This window comes from Lonchura striata, chromosome 5 (assembly GCF_050655825.1).
Source record: "Lonchura striata isolate lonStrDom1 chromosome 5, ASM5065582v1, whole genome shotgun sequence".
In the NCBI taxonomy this organism is placed as follows: Eukaryota; Metazoa; Chordata; class Aves; order Passeriformes; family Estrildidae; genus Lonchura; species Lonchura striata.
In genome coordinates, this window is record NC_140707.1 from 21464166 (window position 1) to 21481918 (window position 17753).

General features: G+C 61.7%; 6 protein-coding genes across 12 annotated transcripts in view; 4 read left to right on the top strand and 2 right to left on the bottom strand.

Annotated features, from left to right (window-relative positions):
- The window catches only part of LOC110467579 (DNA repair protein RAD51 homolog 1), a 346458-nt gene that overhangs the window by 43185 nt on the left and 285520 nt on the right, over positions 1-17753 (top strand). The gene's annotated exons all lie outside the window — the stretch shown is intronic.
- Positions 105-3055, top strand: MAX (MYC associated transcriptional regulator X). Of its 2 annotated transcripts, none has more exons than XM_021556049.4 (5): positions 105-205; positions 386-412; positions 1422-1529; positions 1736-1859; positions 2246-3055. In XM_021556049.4, exons 1-5 carry the CDS (start codon positions 170-172, stop codon positions 2428-2430), a joined length of 480 nt encoding a protein of 159 aa, XP_021411724.3. In that variant the 5' UTR covers positions 105-169; the 3' UTR covers positions 2431-3055. The 2 variants fall into 2 exon arrangements, with proteins under 2 accessions (XP_021411724.3, XP_085437529.1); XM_085581403.1 differs by having other exon boundaries at positions 1422-1528; positions 1729-1859.
- FNTB (farnesyltransferase, CAAX box, subunit beta) lies at positions 3046-13476 on the bottom strand. 2 transcript variants are annotated; one of them, XM_085581388.1, is made up of 12 exons: positions 13334-13476; positions 6676-6740; positions 6447-6519; positions 6116-6207; positions 5684-5830; positions 5528-5611; positions 4808-4894; positions 4603-4732; positions 4389-4521; positions 4185-4296; positions 3985-4099; positions 3046-3504 (listed from the first exon to the last, which is right to left on the bottom strand). In XM_085581388.1, the coding sequence occupies exons 1-12, from the start codon at positions 13337-13339 to the stop codon at positions 3394-3396; spliced, it is 1155 nt and encodes a 384-aa protein (XP_085437514.1). In that variant the 5' UTR covers positions 13340-13476; the 3' UTR covers positions 3046-3393. The 2 variants fall into 2 exon arrangements, with proteins under 2 accessions (XP_085437514.1, XP_021411720.1); XM_021556045.4 differs by lacking the exon at positions 13334-13476 and adding an exon at positions 7575-7675.
- RAB15 (RAB15, member RAS oncogene family) lies at positions 9131-13417 on the top strand. 2 transcript variants are annotated; one of them, XM_021556051.3, is made up of 8 exons: positions 9131-9351; positions 10544-10604; positions 10753-10813; positions 10902-10979; positions 11055-11144; positions 12093-12158; positions 12282-12480; positions 13277-13417. In XM_021556051.3, exons 1-7 carry the CDS (start codon positions 9228-9230, stop codon positions 12435-12437), a joined length of 636 nt encoding a protein of 211 aa, XP_021411726.1. In that variant the 5' UTR covers positions 9131-9227; the 3' UTR covers positions 12438-12480; positions 13277-13417. The 2 variants fall into 2 exon arrangements, with proteins under 2 accessions (XP_021411726.1, XP_021411725.1); XM_021556050.3 differs by lacking the exon at positions 13277-13417 and having other exon boundaries at positions 12282-12712.
- GPX2 (glutathione peroxidase 2) lies at positions 13310-14475 on the top strand. Of its 2 annotated transcripts, XM_021556046.4 has the most exons (3): positions 13310-13443; positions 13674-13844; positions 13924-14475. In XM_021556046.4, exons 1-3 carry the CDS (start codon positions 13357-13359, stop codon positions 14272-14274), a joined length of 609 nt encoding a protein of 202 aa, XP_021411721.3. In that variant the 5' UTR covers positions 13310-13356; the 3' UTR covers positions 14275-14475. The 2 variants fall into 2 exon arrangements, with proteins under 2 accessions (XP_021411721.3, XP_021411722.1); XM_021556047.4 differs by lacking the exon at positions 13310-13443 and having other exon boundaries at positions 13548-13844.
- Positions 15041-17013, bottom strand: CHURC1 (churchill domain containing 1). 3 transcript variants are annotated; one of them, XM_085581412.1, is made up of 4 exons: positions 16957-17013; positions 16832-16878; positions 15896-15966; positions 15041-15488 (listed from the first exon to the last, which is right to left on the bottom strand). In XM_085581412.1, exons 1-4 carry the CDS (start codon positions 16993-16995, stop codon positions 15373-15375), a joined length of 273 nt encoding a protein of 90 aa, XP_085437538.1. In that variant the 5' UTR covers positions 16996-17013; the 3' UTR covers positions 15041-15372. The 3 variants fall into 3 exon arrangements, with proteins under 3 accessions (XP_085437538.1, XP_021411728.1, XP_085437537.1); XM_021556053.4 differs by having other exon boundaries at positions 15041-15465; positions 16743-16878; XM_085581411.1 differs by having other exon boundaries at positions 16743-16878.

The following is a 17753-nucleotide window of genomic DNA, read 5'->3' on the forward strand; positions in this document are numbered from 1 at the left end:
AGTCCCCGCCACGTGGAAGATGCCTCCATCTCCCCACTCAAACCACAACTCCCACAAGCGTTCGCGTCGCCCGGCGCCATCATTGCCCCCCCCGACTTCCGCGCATGCGCGGTGCGGGCTGTTGTTGTGGCGGCGCGGCCCGGCCCGCGGCTTCACCCGGGCGGGAGCGATGAGCGACAACGATGACATCGAGGTGGAGAGCGACGTGAGTTGGGCCCCCAACCCTGGGACAACCCCTGGCATAACCCCCCGTGGCTCTTCCCCACATCAGGAGTTCTGGGAATGGGGTAATGTTTGGTTTGTGTGTGTTCTTCCTTCATATGGCGGCGCCCCCCCCCCCACCATCTTCTTCCTCTTCCTCCTCGCTCCGGCCGGGGCTCCTCAGGAGGAGCAGCCGAGGTTCCAGTCCGCGGTAGGTCGCTGGGGGCCGCCCCGCAGCGCCCCGGGATGGGGAGCACGTGGGCGGGGGTGTGAGGGGGGCGGGATTTGGGGAGGGGGTGACATGGAAGGGCGCTGGGGGAATGGGGAGCCTGGGGGAGATGGGGGTGTTGGGCGTGTCCTGTGGGGATCAGGGTGTTGGGGGGACACCAGTGGGGTTGGGGGTGCTGACGGGGACACCAGTGGGGTTGGGGGTCTTTTTTGAGGGGAACACACCTTTGGAGCTGGGATCTTCTGCAGGGGCTGTGACATGGAGAGGGATCTGTGGGAATGGGGGTCTTGGGGGAGAAATCTGGGCTTGGGGGTTGTCCTGTGGGGATGCTTGGAAGGAGGGGACACCAATAGGGCTGGGGGTCTTTTGGGGAGGAGGGTTGGTCTTGGAGAGGGGACACCTCTGGGCTTGGAGGTCTTATTTGGATTGAGGGCTGTGACACAGAACAGGGATCCATAAAGTCATGTCTTCTGGGTTTGGGGGTGTCCTGTGGGACTGGGGGTCTTATGCGGGGGACACCGGTAGGGCCTGGGGTCGGGTGGAAGAGAATCCAGCCCTTTTAGGAGAGGGGAATGGGAGGCTTTCTAGGGTAAAGCGGGGGTGTTAGGGGGCGTTATGTGTGGGGCCGTCATTTGGGGGGGTGGGGCTACATTTGGGGGCACAGGGGGAACAACATAAGGGGTTGACAGAAGACACGGGGGGAGCTTGTGCCTGGTGGGTTGGGGAGCAGGGGAGGAGGTGCCCGTGTTCCAGGGGGAAAGTGCCGTACCCCTCCCGGGGCCCAGAGGAGCTGCACCGGCAGCAGGAAGCTGAGGAAACCGAAAGCACCGGGAGCCGCCTCCTTCCCACGCCCTCGCGGCCCAGCCGGAGGCATCACGGCCACGGAGCCGCCCTGGGGGCTCAGCTGAGCTCCCACAGCGATTCCCAGAGGGAATTTTAGGGGTGCAGGTGGTGGCTTTCTCCCAGTGCCACCCGTTTCCCCCACTCTCAGGCCGACAAACGGGCTCATCACAACGCGCTGGAGCGCAAGCGCAGGGACCACATCAAAGATAGCTTCCACAGCCTGCGGGATTCTGTGCCCTCACTCCAAGGAGAGAAGGTGAGTTTATGGAGTGTGCTGGGGACACGGACATCACCCACCCGTGGTCCAGGCTCCTCGATTTGGGACAGTCCCGAGGCTCTCTTGCACCACGAGAGTCCCCAGTGAAGACCAGAGCCAGGGTGGGATGAGGCAGGTGAAATTTCAGTTTTCCCCCCTGGACTAGGTCTTTATCTTGCCTCTGGCTTTTCCCACTATTGCAACAGGCATCCCGGGCCCAAATCCTGGACAAAGCCACAGAGTACATCCAGTACATGCGCCGGAAAAACCACACACACCAGCAGGACATCGACGACCTCAAGCGGCAGAATGCACTGCTGGAGCAGCAAGGTGGTAGCTGAGATCTGGCTGGAGATGGGGTCTGGCAGGGTCTGAGATGCAGTCTGGGGCCTGGCAGGCTTTGGGAGCCAGGATCTGGCATCCAGTAGGGTTTGGGATCCATGATCCAGTGGGAGCTGGGGTCTGGCAGGAGATACGATCCATCAGAATCCAGGATCGGGTGGAAGCTGAGATCCACTGGGAGTTGGGATCTGGTGGGAGCTGAGGTGTGGCAGGACCAGAGTTTGGCAGGGTCTGGAATTCAGTGGGAGCTGGGGTCTGGCAGAATCTGGGGTCTAGAAGAGTTTGGGATCCAGAATGCAGTGAGAGTTTGGGCCTGTTGTGAGCTGGGCTGCAGGCAGGGCCAGGCCCGGGGGTGACAGTGCTGTCCCTCACAGTGCGTGCGCTGGAGAAGGCCCGAGCCAGCGCCCAGCTCCAGGCCAGCTATCCTGCGGACAACAGCCTCTACACCAACCCCAAGGGCAGTGCCATCTCCGCCTTCGACGGTGGCTCCGACTCCAGCTCCGACTCGGAGCCCGACGAGCCGCAGAACAGGAAGAAGCTGCGCATGGAGGCCAGTTAGGCCCCTCCGCCGCCCCCCGGCCTGCGGCAGGACTCGCTCCCTCCGCTCCTAGAAGCTCTTGGACTGCAGCTTCCCAGCCCTCCCCGGCCCCTTCCCTGCTCCCACCGCGCCGGCCCCGGGGGGAGCCGGCCAGGCCGAGCAGAAAGACTTGGGGGGGGTCAGGGAGACTCCCCCGCCAACTCCCCTCCGCTAGTGACCCCCCTCCCCTTCCCTCCTGGTTTTATAGGAGCATTTCTATTTATACCCGGGGACCAGTGCAGTCCACAACGGGGAGGAGCCAGGAAGCCCCCCCCCAAAAAAAGGAGCGAGCACTGGGGGGGGAATCTCCCTATTTATTTTCTCCGTGTGCAACTCCACCTGCCCGAGTCGGCAGAGCACAGAGCCAGGCTTGGGGGCTCCTTCCCCACTCCTCCTCCTCCCCTCCCTTGACCCTTCCCAACCTCCGTGGCATTTTCCGAACTCCAGTGGCCCGTCCCTGACCCGTAGGCGCCCCTTTTTCCCCCCATTTTGATGCCATTCCATGGATCTAAGGTATGTTGTACATACTGCCCAGAGTTGTCTTGCAAGTTAAGGCTTCCCTTTACTATAAGACTATAAATAATAAACAAAAAAAGCCAAAATTCCACTTATTTTATCCTTCCCTGTGGTTACCATGTGTTCTTGGAATGGGGGAAGTTGGTGCCACCACATCCAGACATGGCATCACCTCCTGCCCCGCATCCCCGGGGCCACCAGCACACGGCGGGTGTGACTTCTGGTTTATTGATGCCAAAAAGCTCTGCCAGAGCCCGTGTCCCACCGTGGCTCTGGCCAGGATGGCAGCAGGACACCAGGCCTGGAGCAGGCTGGATTTTGGTATTGCTAGCACCCTGAGCACCGTGCTCTGCCTGGCCAGGCGCCGCGGGGATGGGCTGTGCTGCTCGCTCCCGGGGCTCGGCACCCCGAGCCAGCAGCAGGACCCCCCTACTCGGCAGCGGATGCTGGATCCAGGCTGGGCACGGGATACTGCAGGAAGTGCATCACCGCCCTCGCCACCTTCTCCGGGGCAATGTTGTAGACGGGGTGTGTGGCCTGCTGTGGGAGAGAGATGGTGTGTGTTAGTCACACAGTCCTGGAGTGGTTTGGGCGAGAAGGCACCTAAGTCCAACCCACTGTGCACAGGGAATCTCTGCCATCCCAGGTTGCTCCAAGCCTGGTCCATCCTGGGTTTGGATGCTTCCAGAGATGAGGCAGCCACAGCTTCTCTGGACAACTTGTGCCAAGGCCTCAGCACCCTCACTGGAAAGAACTCCTTTCCCATATCCCATCTAAAATTCCCCTTTTCCAGTTTGGAACTATTCCCCCTTGTCCTGTCACTCCAAGCCCTTGTTCAAAGCCCAACTCCAGCTCCCTTGAAGCTCTTTAGACCCTTGAAGTGGCTCTAGGCTCTCCCTGAAGCCTTCTCTTCTCCAGGCTGAACCCCAACTCTTTTCACTGCCATTGGATCTGCCTTTCTCAGTGCTATGGAGCGCTGGAAGCTCATCCCTGCCCACCCCAGCGATGCCTAGCACTTACCAGGCAATTCTCAGGGATACCCAGGACCACCTCATTGTGGAGGTCTCCACTTCCAAAGTGCTGTGCAATGGCCAACCCACTCAGGCAGTAGCAGGTGTGATAAAAATCCCGGGATCTGCATGCAAGGAGATACTGGGATGCTGAGGGGGCATCTGGGCATCCCTGATGCCAGACAGCCCTGTGTTTCCCCTTGCACTCACTTTCCTGGCTTATCCAGCAGCCCACCAGCTGGGCACTGGCAGCACAGGAGAATGTATTCCTGCAGTGCCAGCTGGTCAAACATCCAGTGTGCCATGCTCAGCGCTGGATCGCCTGGAAGGGAAACCCAGAGGAGAAACACCAAAGAAGTTGTCAAATCCCTCCAGATGCCATTCTGGGGACAGAGGAAGCCTGTGGCAACTCACCCCTGGCATGGAGTGCCCGATGGAGCAGGGGCAGGAGCCCGGCTTGCCAAAAGGAGTAGCACCCATCCACCAGCTTGTTGCAGCGGCCCTGGAATCCGCCCTCGAAGCGCATCTGCCGCCCGGTCACCCAGTGCTGCGGGGTGATGGGAACCAGTGTGGGACCAGAGATCCCGGCAGGATGAGAGCCTCAGTATCCCAGAGAGGGGTCACCCACCAGCAGGCTCCGGAGGTTCAGCAGATGTTCCTGCTTGAGGATGACCAGCGCGGCCACGCCGCAGAAAGTGTAGCCGCCATGCGCCTCCATGCCCGGCACGCCGCCGATCCCACCCTCCCAGTTCTGGCACCTGTGAGAGCGGGGTCAGGGCAGCAGGGACACCGGGAATGTCACTCCCTGTCCCACATCTGTCCCCAGATCTCACCTGGCAATCCACTCGGCCGTGCCAGCGAAGAGTGTGGGCGTCAGGATGTTGGTCAGCGAGGCCACTGAGGCGGCGCAGTAGGCGCTCCTGCGGGAATAGGGTGCCCACAGATTCAGGAGACAGGTGCTCAGGGATGTGGCACTGGCACCCCAAAGTGGTACCAGCTCCCTAAAATTACACTGGCTCCCCAAAATGCACAAGGTCCCTGTTCCAGCACTGGCTCCCTGCAACAGCACCCTGCCATGGCAGTAGCTTGTGTCATTGGTCCCCTGCCATGGCACCAGCACCACAAGACAGCATTGGTTCCCCAAAACTACACCTCCCCATGGCATCGGCTCCCCACCATGGTACCAGCACCCCCAAACAGCACTAGTAGTTCAGTGTGGCACTAGACACTCCCCAAAACACCACTAGCTCCCCAAAACACAACTGAGTCCCCAAAACTGCACCTTGCCATGGCACTGGCTCCTCAGAATGGCACCAGCTCCCAGCATTTTCTTCCCACAACAGACTGTCCAAAACTGTACCCCAAATTAGCAGTGGCTTCCCACCATAGTACCAGCTCCCCAAAATGATACTGGCTCCCAAAAACATCACCAGCTACCCAGCACCAAATCCCCAGAATGGCACCAGCTCCCCACCATGGCATCTGCTTCCAGCACTGGCTCCCCGAAATGCCCAGACCCTCCAAAACAGCCTGCCCATGCAGCCCTCACCCACCTGACATCCACCTCTCCACCCACGTGCATGAGGAAGGAGCCATCCGGCTGCTTCAGCGAGTGCAGGTATTCCAAGAGCTTCTTCCTGCAGGAGGCATGGCTGTGAGAGGGGGGGACATGCACCCCACTTCCCACCCAGCTCCTCCGGCCCCCAGACCTGTCGATGACGCCGAAGGCCTCCTCGGTGCCGATGATGCAGAGCGCGTTGACGGCGGCGTAGGTGGGGGCGAGGTGGGGGTGTTGGCCGGGACCCCCCCCAAATCCACCCTGGGGGCTCTGGCACCGCCTCAGGAATTGGCAGACACTGCAGGAAGGTGGGGAAGGGGCTCAGCGTCACCTGTGTCATCCCACTGGGGTGATGCATCCCCTCCCAGCCTTGTAAATCTCCCCGAGGTCGAAGCCGGGGGTGTCACCCTCCCATCTCCGTCGTCACGAGGAAGCCGCCGGAAGAATGGGCGGCATTGACGGTGGCAGGGAGACAAAGCACTCCTTTGCTCTGGGGACAGCGGGAGGTGGCACCTCCGGAGTCACGCGGGTGGCCGGCAGCGACAGTGGCCATGGTGGGGTCCCCCCAGCTCTCCCCACTTACTCAGAGGCCATCGAATCAGGAATGGGCTCATCCAGCAGCTCCAGGCTGTGCAGGATCCAGTAGCAGAGCCAGGGGCGGCTGGCATCCAGACACTGCAGGGACAGCAGGGACAGTCAGAGAATGGCACTGGGCACGGCAGGAGCAGGCAGGAGTGAGGAGACAGCCAGGAGAACCCCCAGAGCATCGCTAGGATGCGCGTGGGCACACCAGGAATGCTGTGTCCACTCTGGGGCTGGCAAACCCCCAGCAACAAACAGCCCTGGTGACAGCCTCAGGGCGAGGGGTTCCCCCAGCCAGTGGCTCCAGGTGGCACACCCGGCACTCCCAGTACCTCGTAGGCTTCAGTGAGCTGCCGAAGACCTCTCTTCAGGTAATGGAAGTGCTTCTCCCGCTGCAGGACGTACCTGGAATACAGAGAGGATAGGATGAGCAGGCAGGGTGGCCTGAAAAAGCGGGGGGACAGTGGCAGGAGGGGCAGAATCCTACTGCAGCACCCACTGGGATCAATGAGTCTTTTGGGATGGGAGTTCTTTATAGTTATTGAGAGTTTTGATACTGACTGTGAGGAGTGATGATTTGTCTTGTAGGCATCATAGACCTCCTGCACGATGTCCTCCACCTTGGACTTGTAAGGAAAAATGGGAATAAAGACTGTGGTGAGCTCTGGGAAGAGGCTACACACATCCCAAACATGATCCCCACTGAGCCCTGCAACTTCTACCCCATCCCAGGGGTTTATCTGATTCACAGCCTCGTCTCATCCAGTAAAACCAAAGTAGGAATTCCCAGGAGCTCTGTGCCCCAAATGATGCCAGAATCCAGCACCATCCCGTGCTGCTTTACAAATCCAGCTTGAATTTGGTTCATCACAAGACTGTCATAGCAAACACTCTCCTCCCGCTCACGCTGGGATAACTGGGGACTTGGGCACTCTAAGCCACGGTAATCCTCAAGGAAATACCCCAGGATCAGTCCCGGGGGTGAGGAGGGGCCGCACGGGGACCTGCATTCATGGCACTGTGTCCTGCCAGGCACAATTGAGCAAGAACCCCATAGATTGGGAAACCCGGAGTCACTTTTTACCCCATCCCAGCACCCAAGGGAGCTGCTAGGGGCTGGCTCAGGATAGAGGGACGGAGGGGAGAGTCTGGCTGCCCAGGACCCCTCACCCTCCCCCAGCTGGTTCTGGGGGACGTGGGAGCTGCCGTGGCTGGCGGGCGGCAGCACCGCCGGGCCCCCCAAAACACTGGTCACTGTAGGGCTGTTTTCACAGGGGGTGCGGGGACAGTAGCTGCGTGGGGATACTGGGATAGGGATCATCCGATGCCACGGAACCCCTGAGCCCCGTCCCAGAGCAGCCCAAAGCCCGGCCCCACGGCAGCCCCACACCCCACCTCCACGGCACCCCAAAGGCCAGCCCCACGGTAGCCTGGCAGCGCGCAGCGCAGCCCCCCGGTACCTGCTCGGCGGAGGTGCAGGTGCGCAGCCCATCGTCCCGCAGCCGCCGCCGCCCGGCGGAGCCGGGGGCCGCTCCCGCCATGCTGCGGCCGCGGGGGCAGCGGGCGACGGCGGCCGGGAGGGGACGCGCGGCCGCGCTCATGGCCACGCCCACCGCGCGCGGCCACGCCCTCCAATTGCCCACGCCCCTCCCCGTTGGTCACGCCCCCTCCCCAGTGGCCACGCCCCTCCTGTGGCCACGCCCCTTCTCTCTTGGGCACGCCCGGCCCCGGCGCGCGTGCGCGGAGGAGCTTCACTATTCCCCCCCCCCTCCGGAGCCCTTGCGTCATCGTGATGTGACGTCATTTATTGCATCATCATAGCATCCACGGGTTGGGTTGATAAGAACCTGAAAACCCATCCAGTTCCACCCCGTGCCGTGGGCAGACCTTCCACTAGATCAGGTTGCTCCAGCCTGGCCTTGGACGCTTCCAGGCATCTACAGCTGCTCTGGGAAATCCACTCCAGTGCCTCACCATCCTCATTGTAAAGAAGTTCTTCCTCATATCCAATCCACACTTCCCCTTTTCCACTTCGGAGACATTCCCCCTTGTCCTGTCAATCCACGGCCTCATCCCAAGTCCCTCTTCATCTCTCTTGGAGCCCCTTCTCTTCTCCAGGCTGAGCAATCCCAGCTCTCCCAGCCCATTCTCAGCCCTTGGAGGATTTCTGTGGCTTCCTCTGGACTTGCTCCAGCAGCTCCCTGTCCTTCCCATGACAAGGACCCTAGGGCTGGACGCAGTGCTCCATGTGGGGTTTCACCTGAGTGGGGCAGAGGAGGACAATCCCCCCTCACCTGTTGCCCATGCTGCCAAGTGACACAGCCCAGGACATGGGTGGCTTTCCAGGGCTGCCAGCACACGTCACCAGGTCATATTCAGCTTCTCATCCCCCTGAAATTCCTCTCATCTGGGCTGTTCTCCATCCCACCTCCCATCCTGCACTTATCTTGGGAATTGTCCTAATCCATGTGCCAACCCTGTCCTTGGCCTTGTTTATCCCCACAAAGTTCCTATGGGAATCTTGTTCCTAGACAACCCACCCTTGTCCAGGTCCTGCTGGGTGCCATCCCATCCTTCCTAAGTGTCACCAGTCCTCTGGTCCAGCTCTATGTCACCCCAGTGTCCCCTGCTGCACCCCTTTGTCCCATTCCCAATGCCCCCAGAGCAATCCCGGGTACATCCCTGGTACTCCCAGAGCCCCCGAAGTCCCCGCTGGTCCCCCTGGTATATCCCCTGTCTCCCACCTCCGGTTTTCCAGAGCATCCTCAACATATCCTACGGCGCATTCCTGGCTCCGTCCCCCGTTCTCCCCAGCTCTCCTCTCAGTCCATCCCCCGTGTCGCCGCCCAGTTCCCCACAACATCTCCCGGTGTATCCCGGGTGTATCCCCGGTGTCCCCTCCCCGCTCCCTACAGCATCCCCCGGTCCATCCTCCATCCCCGGTGTCGCCCCCCTCGTTTCCCCTCCCGGTGCCCCCTCCCGCCGCCGCCGCCCCCGCCCCGCCCCGCCCCGGTGCATCCCCCGGTGCCAGCCCGGCCCGGCGCGGCGGCGGCGCAGCTCGCGGCCCCGGAGCGGCCCCGGTGTGGCGGCGGCGGCGGCGGCCCGGGCCCGCCATGGCCAAGCAGTACGACGTGCTGTTCCGGTTGCTGCTGCTCGGGGACTCGGGCGTGGGCAAGACCTGCCTGCTCTGCCGGTTCACCGACAACCAGTTCCACCCCGCCCACATCTCCACCATCGGTACCGGCACCGGCAGCGCACGGCGGCCGCGGCGGCGGGAGCGGGGAAACGGGGAACCGGGAGCATCGGGGAAGCGGGAGCAGTGGGGAGGCGCAGCACCGGGGAAACGGGAGCATCGGGAAACCGGGCAGCCGGGAAGACTGGGAGCCGCAGCACCGTGGAAACGGGAAGCCAGAGAACCGGGAGCACCGGGGAAACGGGGAGCCGCGGCACCGGGGAAACGTGAAACCAGGAGCATCAAGGAATCGGGAGCAATGGGGAGGCGCGGCACCGGGTAACCGGGAGCACTGGGAGCCGCATTACCGGGGAAAAGGGAAGCCGGGGAACTGGGGAGTTGTGGGCACCAGGAAACCGTGTGGACTGGGAAGCCGCAGTACCGGGGAAACGGGCAACGGGGGAGCGGGAAAACCATGGGAACTGGAGAAGCTGGAGATGCAGCAACCGAGAAACGGGAACCCAGGGGAGGGGAAATCCGTGGGCATCAGAGAACCGGGACTGCCGAGGAACTGGGAAGCCACAGGATTGGAAAAACGGGAAAGCAGGGCACTCGGGAGTCGTGGGAACTGGGGAACCGGTGGTGGGCACGGGAAAAGCGGGGGCAGCGGGAAAGGGTTAACCGTGGGCACTGGGAGAGCTGCAACACTAGGAACATGGGGAAACAGGTAACCAGAGAGCAGGAAAACCGGGCACCGGGGAGAGGGAAAACTGTGGGCACCGGGGAACCAGGAGCATCGGGAGTCACAGCACTGGGGAACCGGGAAGCCGTGGGCATCAGGAAACGGTGGAACTGTGGGCATCCACAAGCCGGGACCAGCGGGAAGCTGCAGCATAGGGAAACTGGGAAACCGGGAACCGGGAGCATCAGGGAGCCAGGAAATCATGGGCATGGGAGAATCAGGAGGACCAGGCACCTCTGGGGAGCAGCATGCAGCTGGAAACTGAGAGCACTGGGCAGCCCCAGTACCGAGAAGCTGTAGCACTGGGGAACTGGGAGAGCTGGACAGCTGCAGCACCAGGGAACTGGGAGCACCAGGATCACCACCTGGCACCAGGGCCTCCTGCAAGGCCAGGCACTGGGTGTGGGGACCAGGACCAGGCCATGGTGGGGTGTGGGTGTGGGTCAGAAGGAGTGAAGGGACCAGACGGCCCCCAGTGACAGGACACCCCACAACCTCTCCCATTCCAATCCCAGGTGTCGACTTCAAGATGAAGACCATCGAGGTGGATGGGATCAAGGTGCGGATACAGATCTGGTGAGTGGCAGCACTGGATCCCGGGGGGAAGAGGGAAGAAATTTTGGGGGGGTCTGAGTCCTGCTCCCCCCACCCAAGGTAAGGGCTGAGCCCTGCCAAACTCATGCCATGGGTGGTGCCGTGGCACTGACCCGCTGTCGCCGGACAGGGACACAGCCGGCCAGGAGCGGTACCAGACCATCACCAAGCAGTACTACCGGCGAGCACAGGTATGGGGGCTCCCTGTCCTGGTACACAGGAGAGGGGAAACTGAGGCACAGTTTTGGGGTGTCAGCAGCCACCCCCCACCCCCTACAGGGCATTTTCCTGGTGTACGACATCAGCAGCGAGCGCTCCTACCAGCACATCGTGAAGTGGGCCAGCGACGTGGATGAGGTGGGGGCTCCCAAGGGTGGTCTGGAGGTTCCCCAACCGTGTTGGGAGGGGTCCTTACACTGTTCCCCCTCCCAGTATGCACCCGATGGCGTCCAGAAAATCCTCATCGGGAACAAGGCGGACGAGGAGCACAAGAGGCAAGTGCCCAAAGAGCAAGGGCTGCAGGTGAGCGGGGGCTGCTGTGTGCCCCCCCCCAGGGGGCAGGACCTCTCCTGCACCCCCAGCATGGCCAGCCTCTCCCTGAGCCCCCCCTGCACTCGGGACCCTTACAGCCCTCCTGCAGCCCTACCTCTATCTGGGACCCCCAAGCCTCCCCAGCCCCTCCCAGCATGACCAAGGACCCCCACCTTCTGCAGTCTAAATCTAGGCATTCCAAAAACACCTCCCCCAGTGTCCAGGAACCCTCTTCCCCTCCATCCCTGCAGTGGTTTTGCAGCCTCAAGGCTCCCTCCTCCCCACTTGCAAAATGTTCAGAGACCCCTAACCTCTCCCTGTACCTCCAGCACTGTCTCCTGCACCCCTGAAGCACACAGTGACCTCCTTGGTGTCCCCCTTGCGACCTCTTGACCCCCAAAGCACCCAGTGCATCTCCCTGCAATCCCAGCATGGCCAGACCCTCCACAAGCACCCCCTACATTCCACATGGACCCCAACAGCCTTCCTGCAGTCCTACCCGTATCCAGGGACCCCCAAACATCCCTATCTGTATCCAGTGACCCCCCCCATGCTCCTGCAGTCTGAACCCAGGGACCACTGACCTCCCCCTGCAGCTCTAGAGCACCCAGGATACCCATATACTGCCCAGTGCTACCCCAGGGCGTCCAACAACCCCCAAACCCTCCCTGCACCTCCACCGTGCTCCTCTGCACCCCTAAAGCACCCAGTGCCCCCCAGTATCCCTCCCAGTGGCCTCTGGACCCCATAGCATCCAGCACCCCTCCCAGGGCCCCCTGCACCCAACCCCAGGTGTGCCCCTATGCCAGCCCCCCCGCAGCTCTCCTGTCTGTCCATACCTGGCTATTCACGTTCCAGAGAGGGGGGGCAGGGGTATTGAATCCCCCCTCCCCCCAAATCACGCTACTCCCCCTCCCTGCCAAACCCCTGGTGCCGCAGCTGGCCAGGGAATACGGGATGGATTTCTACGAGACCAGTGCCTGCAGCAACCTCAACATCAAGGAGGTATGAGGGGACTGGGTGGGGGGGTGCTGGGGTTCTGAGGGAGTTGGGGCTGGCCTGGGGGACCTGGAGAGGCCAGGGGGTACTGGAGGGGTCCCCCAGGTTCACCCCACCCCTCTCCCACAGTCCTTCACACGCCTGACGGAGCTGGTGCTGCAGGCACACCGCAAGGAGCTGGACGAGCTGCGGGGGCTGCCCCACGCCCCCACCCTGGCCCGGCTGGAGGAGGACGAGCAGCAGCCCCTGGGGAGTGAGGACACCCCCAAAACCTGCTGGTGTTGAAGGCAGGGACGCTGTGACCCCTCCTCCCCAGGCTGTGTCGGGGGTATGGTAGGGGCAGGATTGAGGCAGCCCCCATAGATTGGGGGGCAACACGGGACACCCCCAGGGACAGGGAAGGTGGCAAGTGGGGCCCCCATTTTGGCACCTGTGCCCTCCTTGGCTTGGGGGTAGGGTGTGGGGTGTACAGGTGCTGTGTGCCCACCCTGTGCCACCCCGTGCCCGTGGGACCCTTGGTTTTACACAGTGGTTTGCAGAATAAAGGAGATGCTGGAGGGGCTGGTGGTCCGTGTGCTCCAGGGGGGCTGTGGGCATGATGTCATGGCAGCAGGCACAGCCTGGGCATGGACACCCGAGCGGTGATCAATAATTGAGGGTGGTCTGGGGCTGCCGGCATGGTGTCCCCTTTCTAGGCTGGGCACAGGGACATGGGGCGTGGTGCCCATGGAGTGACCTGGCCACTACCACGGCCTGCCAGGCTACCAGCTCAGCCACAGCTGTGGGAACAGGGTCGGCAAACTTGGTGGCAGCACTGGGATGAGCCAGCAGCAGGATTGTGGCTGCCTGGGATGGGCAGTTATTGGGATGATAGTGGGGAGTAAGATAGTGGAACCTACTGGCATCTAGGTGGACACCAGGATGCTGCCCAGCACTGGGATGGGCACCACATGACAACGGTGGGCACTACAGCAGATAGGCCCAAGGGTGGAGCTGGTACTGGGACCAGTGGCCCCAAGATGGGGGGGACTGGGATGGGCAGCACAGGAGGCCCCGGAGGTGATGCCATGGCAGCACCAAAGAAGAGTACTGGGACACTTGTCCCTTCCTCCTCTGCCCCACAGAAGCCCAGCTCCCAGATTCCCGTTATTCCCTGACTCCTGTTATTCCCCAACTCTCACCGTCATTCCCAACCCTCGGGAACATGCCGTGCCAGACTGGGAGCATCCCACATCCCGCAGACACTAGGACGAGCAGCTGCAGCGTGCCGTGCCATGAATTATTGAGGCAGGTAGAGCATCACCTTGGCCCCGTGCCACCTTCCTCCTTCCACGGGTGGGACGGGAGGCTCAGGTTTCTCCTGAGCTGCGGCGGGGCCTGGAGACCTTTGGACCGTGACGTGAGCACCGGGAAGCCCTTAAGAGGCAGTGCAGGGCACGGGGCACAAGCCACCGCACACCTGCAGCCATGACCGTCCCCATCGCCAAGTCCTTCTATGACCTGAGCGCCACCTCCTTGCAGGGGGAAAAGGTGGATTTTGGTGTTTTCCGGGGCCGCGTGGTCCTGATCGAGAACGTGGCTTCGCTCTGAGGCACCACAGTGCGGGATTACACCCAGCTCAACCAACTCCAAGCCCGCTACCCCCGGCGGCTGGTCGTGCTGGGCTTCCCCTGCAACCAGTTTGGATACCAGGTAAGTCCTTATGGGCTACGAGGCAGGGGGTGAGGAGCTGGGAAACAGAGGGCTCTGGATTTCTCCTTCTCCACCACAGGAGAACGGCACCAACGAGGAGATCCTCAACACCCTGAAGCACGTGCGGCCCGGGGGTGGCTTCGAGCCCAACTTCACCCTGTTCCAGAAGTGCCAGGTGAACGGGAGTGACACCCATCCCGTGTTCGCCTACCTCAAGGCTCACCTGCCCGCACCGGCTGACGAGCCTGCACACCTGATGGCCGAGCCCCGCTTTGTCGTCTGGAGCCCTGTGCGGCGTTCCGACATCTCCTGGAATTTTGAGAAGTTCCTGGTGGGGCCTGAGGGGGAACCGTTCCGGCGCTACAGCCCCCGTGTGCCCACAGCCCAGCTGGAGCCCGACATCCAGCGTCTCCTCAAGCTGGCCAAGTAATCCTAGCTCCAGCATGATCCTGGCTCTGGTGTGATCCTGGCTCTGGTGTGATCCTGGCTCCAGCGTCACCCCGGGATGGCCCCAGCTCTCCGCAGAGTGACAGCCCCCTCTGAAACCTCCGTGGGGAGGGGGCTTGATGGGGGCAGAGGGTTGGAGCCACAGGGGCGGCGTGGGCTGGTGGCAATAAATGAGCCGCAGGGAGCGTGCCTGGATCCATGTGGTTTTTAGGAGTGTAAATGGATCCATGAGGTTTTTGGAAACATGCCCATACCCATGTGGTTTTTGGGGGCTCTTTGGGGGAACAGGAAGGAGGACACAGCCCTCAAGTGCCAGATCCAGGAAACAGAGGCTCAGGGATAGGTGGGTGCCAGGCTGGCTGCACCCAGTTCCTCATGGGTGTTGCTGGGGCCGGGTGCCAAAAGCAACACTTCACCCACCCCAGGGCAGTGATTTCTCACACCCAGCTCCTTCCTTCCTCAGGAATATGGAATTCCCAGCAGGGCAGGGCCAGGTTCCAAACCCTAGGGCAGGGGAAAGTGACCCCAAACCAACTCCACGGGAAGGGAAAGTCATCCAAGTCCTTTCTCTCCAGGGTTTAGGAGAGCACTGGGAGAGTGTAGTGGACTCTCCAGTGCTGGGAAGAGCCAAGGAAGAATCCCACAGGCTCCTGGGATGGAGAAAGCCTCTTCCATCAGCCCTCAACACCCTTCACCACCTCCAGGGGGCGAAGCCCACTCCCAAAATACTCCTGCTTGTGCCACCGAGCTGTCACACGTCACATTTATTACTCCATATATGAGGGCTCCTGAGGCGGGATGGGATGGGAATCCTTTTGGATCCTGTTTTGGGGACCCCTTTATGTCTTCAGCACATGGGGGACTTGGGCCGTGGCACTGCATCCCATCCTTGCAGTCAGGGTCAGAGCCAAAAGGCTCCAGAAACATGGGAGCATCCGGTGTTGGGTGTTCACTGCATCCAGGCTGGAAGTTTGGAGGAGCAAATCCTGTCAGGGACTGTGTGGTCCCCAGAAATTACAGTGGCAGGGATCCAGGGATCTCCCAGAGCTCCTGGAAGCTCATCCTGGGATACACATGGGGATCAGAACAGCGGGGTCATCTGGCGAGGGTCGTCAGGCAGGATGCTAATGGAATCCTCAGCACGGCCGCAGAGCAGGCACAGCATGGTATATTCCTGGGGGAAGGAAAAGGGGGGGGCTGGAAAAAGAGGGGCTGTCACAGCCCTCCCCCGCTATACAGAAACTTGAGCCAGAGCTGGTACCCGATCCCTGATTGCAATCAGAGCCAGGGGGATCTCGTTTCCAGCCCTACCGGCTCCCCTGAGCCCTTTTTCCAGCCCTTTGCTGCATAGGAGATGTGCCAGGAATGAGCAATGGGGGTCACAGCCCCCTCCCATCACCCACATTCCTATGCCAGGTGAGCTGGGCTTCCCCCACAAGGCACAGACTAATGCTGGGGGGACTCCAGATAGCCCTGAACACGGGGATGGGGCTCTGAATCCTTTGAGGCTCTGTCCCAGGGAAGGTAGGAATCAGCCTGTGGAAGGGTGCATCTGGAATTCCAGAGACAGAGTCAGGAGGGCTTTTAGGGGACAAGAAACAAACCTGGTAGTCGTCCACCACGCTGAAGGTGTACTCGTGGTGTGCAATCAGGTGGTGGCAGTTCTTGCACAGGTCTGTGGGGCAAGGGACAGTGGGGTGAGGACATGGGCATCGTCCCTCCCCAATCTCTTGGGGCAAGTCCCAGTCCTCCATATCTGCCCTCACACCCAGGGCATAGACGTCCCAGTCCCCAAAGCATCAAGCCCCCAAAATTCCCATCAGAGCAACTCACCCCCGCTTCATGCCCATCTGCAGCTCGCTGATACTCCCTTTAAAACCTAAGACCCTCCCCCACAGGGCATCCACCCTTCTCACCCTCAGGAACCTCCGAGATATTGGGGCCTCAAATTTTCCCTACTCAAACTAATCCTCCTTTAGGTCTCTCCTTCCTTTGACCTCTGAGCCCCCCACCCCAACACGCCCCCGCCCTCGAGGGCCCCCACACCCCAGAAGTTCTTCCCAGCCACCCAGAATCCAAATGTTACCACCAGGCCTCAACCTTCAAGGCCTCCACCTGTGTCCCCCAGTGTTCAAGACCCCCAGATCCCAAAGGCTTGCTCCAGCCCTCTCTAACTCTCAAGATCGTCCAAGCTCCAGACTCCAAAGGCCCTCCACAGCCTTCAGCATTCTTCAAGACCCAAGGTTCCCCCCGAACTCCGACTCTTCCCAGCCCTCAAGACCCCAAACATTCAGCAATCCCTGAACCCCAGGGATGGCTCAGGGATCCCTCAAATGTCACCCTCAAAAACCCCAAACCCCAAAGCTCCCCTCAGGCCCCCCGACCCTCAAGAACCCCAGAGCCCAAAGGCTCCCCCATCCACGTAAGCCCCCCCGGTGCCCCCCACCGCACGGTCATAAGTGACGATCTCCTCCCCGCCCTGCAGGTCCTCGGCTCGGTTGTTGACCAGCACGAAATCCCGGCGGCCGCACTGCGCGCACCCCACGAAGTTCAGGAGGAAAGATCCGCCCTCCAGGCAGGTGGTGCCCTAGGGCGGGAGCAGAGGCTCGGACCGGTGCCGGTGCCGGTGCCGGTGCCCGCCGGTGCCCCCCGCTCCCGCCCTCACCCGCTCCGGGTACTCGGTGCCCACACAGCCGCCGCACATCTCGCGCCGCGCTCCCCCGCAAATGTCGCGAGAACTGCGCTGAGGGGCGGGGCTCAGCGGCGGGGCGGGGCCGAGGCGCTGGGTGTGGGCGTGGCCTGGAGGACAATGGGCGTGGTTTAATGAAATGGGCGTGGCCTGTGGGGCCGTGGGGCTGCTTGGGGCAACCGGGAATATTTGGGGGGAGTCTGGGCTAGTCGGGCACCCAGGGCTGGTGGGGGACGCCTGGAGCTACCTGGGGGCACCCAAGGCTAGTGGGGGACACCTAGAGTGACCTGCGCAGCATCTGGGGCTAGTGAAGGGCACCTGGGGCTAGCTGGGATTACCTGTGAGATACCCAGGGCTAGCGGAAGACCTCAGAAAGTAGCTGGCGGGCATCCAGAGCTAGTGGGAGACACACAGAACTAGCTGGGGGACATTCAGGGCCAGCTGTGGGGTGTTGGAAATTGGCTGGGGGACACTCTCGATTAGTGGGAAACACACAGGGCCAGGTGTGGGGTGCCTGTGACTAGCTGGGGGGCATCCGGGGATAGTGGGGGCACCCGGGGCTGATTGTAGGGTGGCTTGGGCTAGCTGGGGGTCACCCAGGGCTAGCTGGGGACTGCCTGGATTAGATGGAGGACACCACGGACTAGTTGGAGGATATCCAGGACTAGTGGGGTCACCCGGGACAAATTAGGGGGTGCCTGGGACGAGCTGGAGTACACAGAGGTCTAACTAGGGCGTGCCTGGGACGAGTTGGGGAACTCACAGGGCTAGTG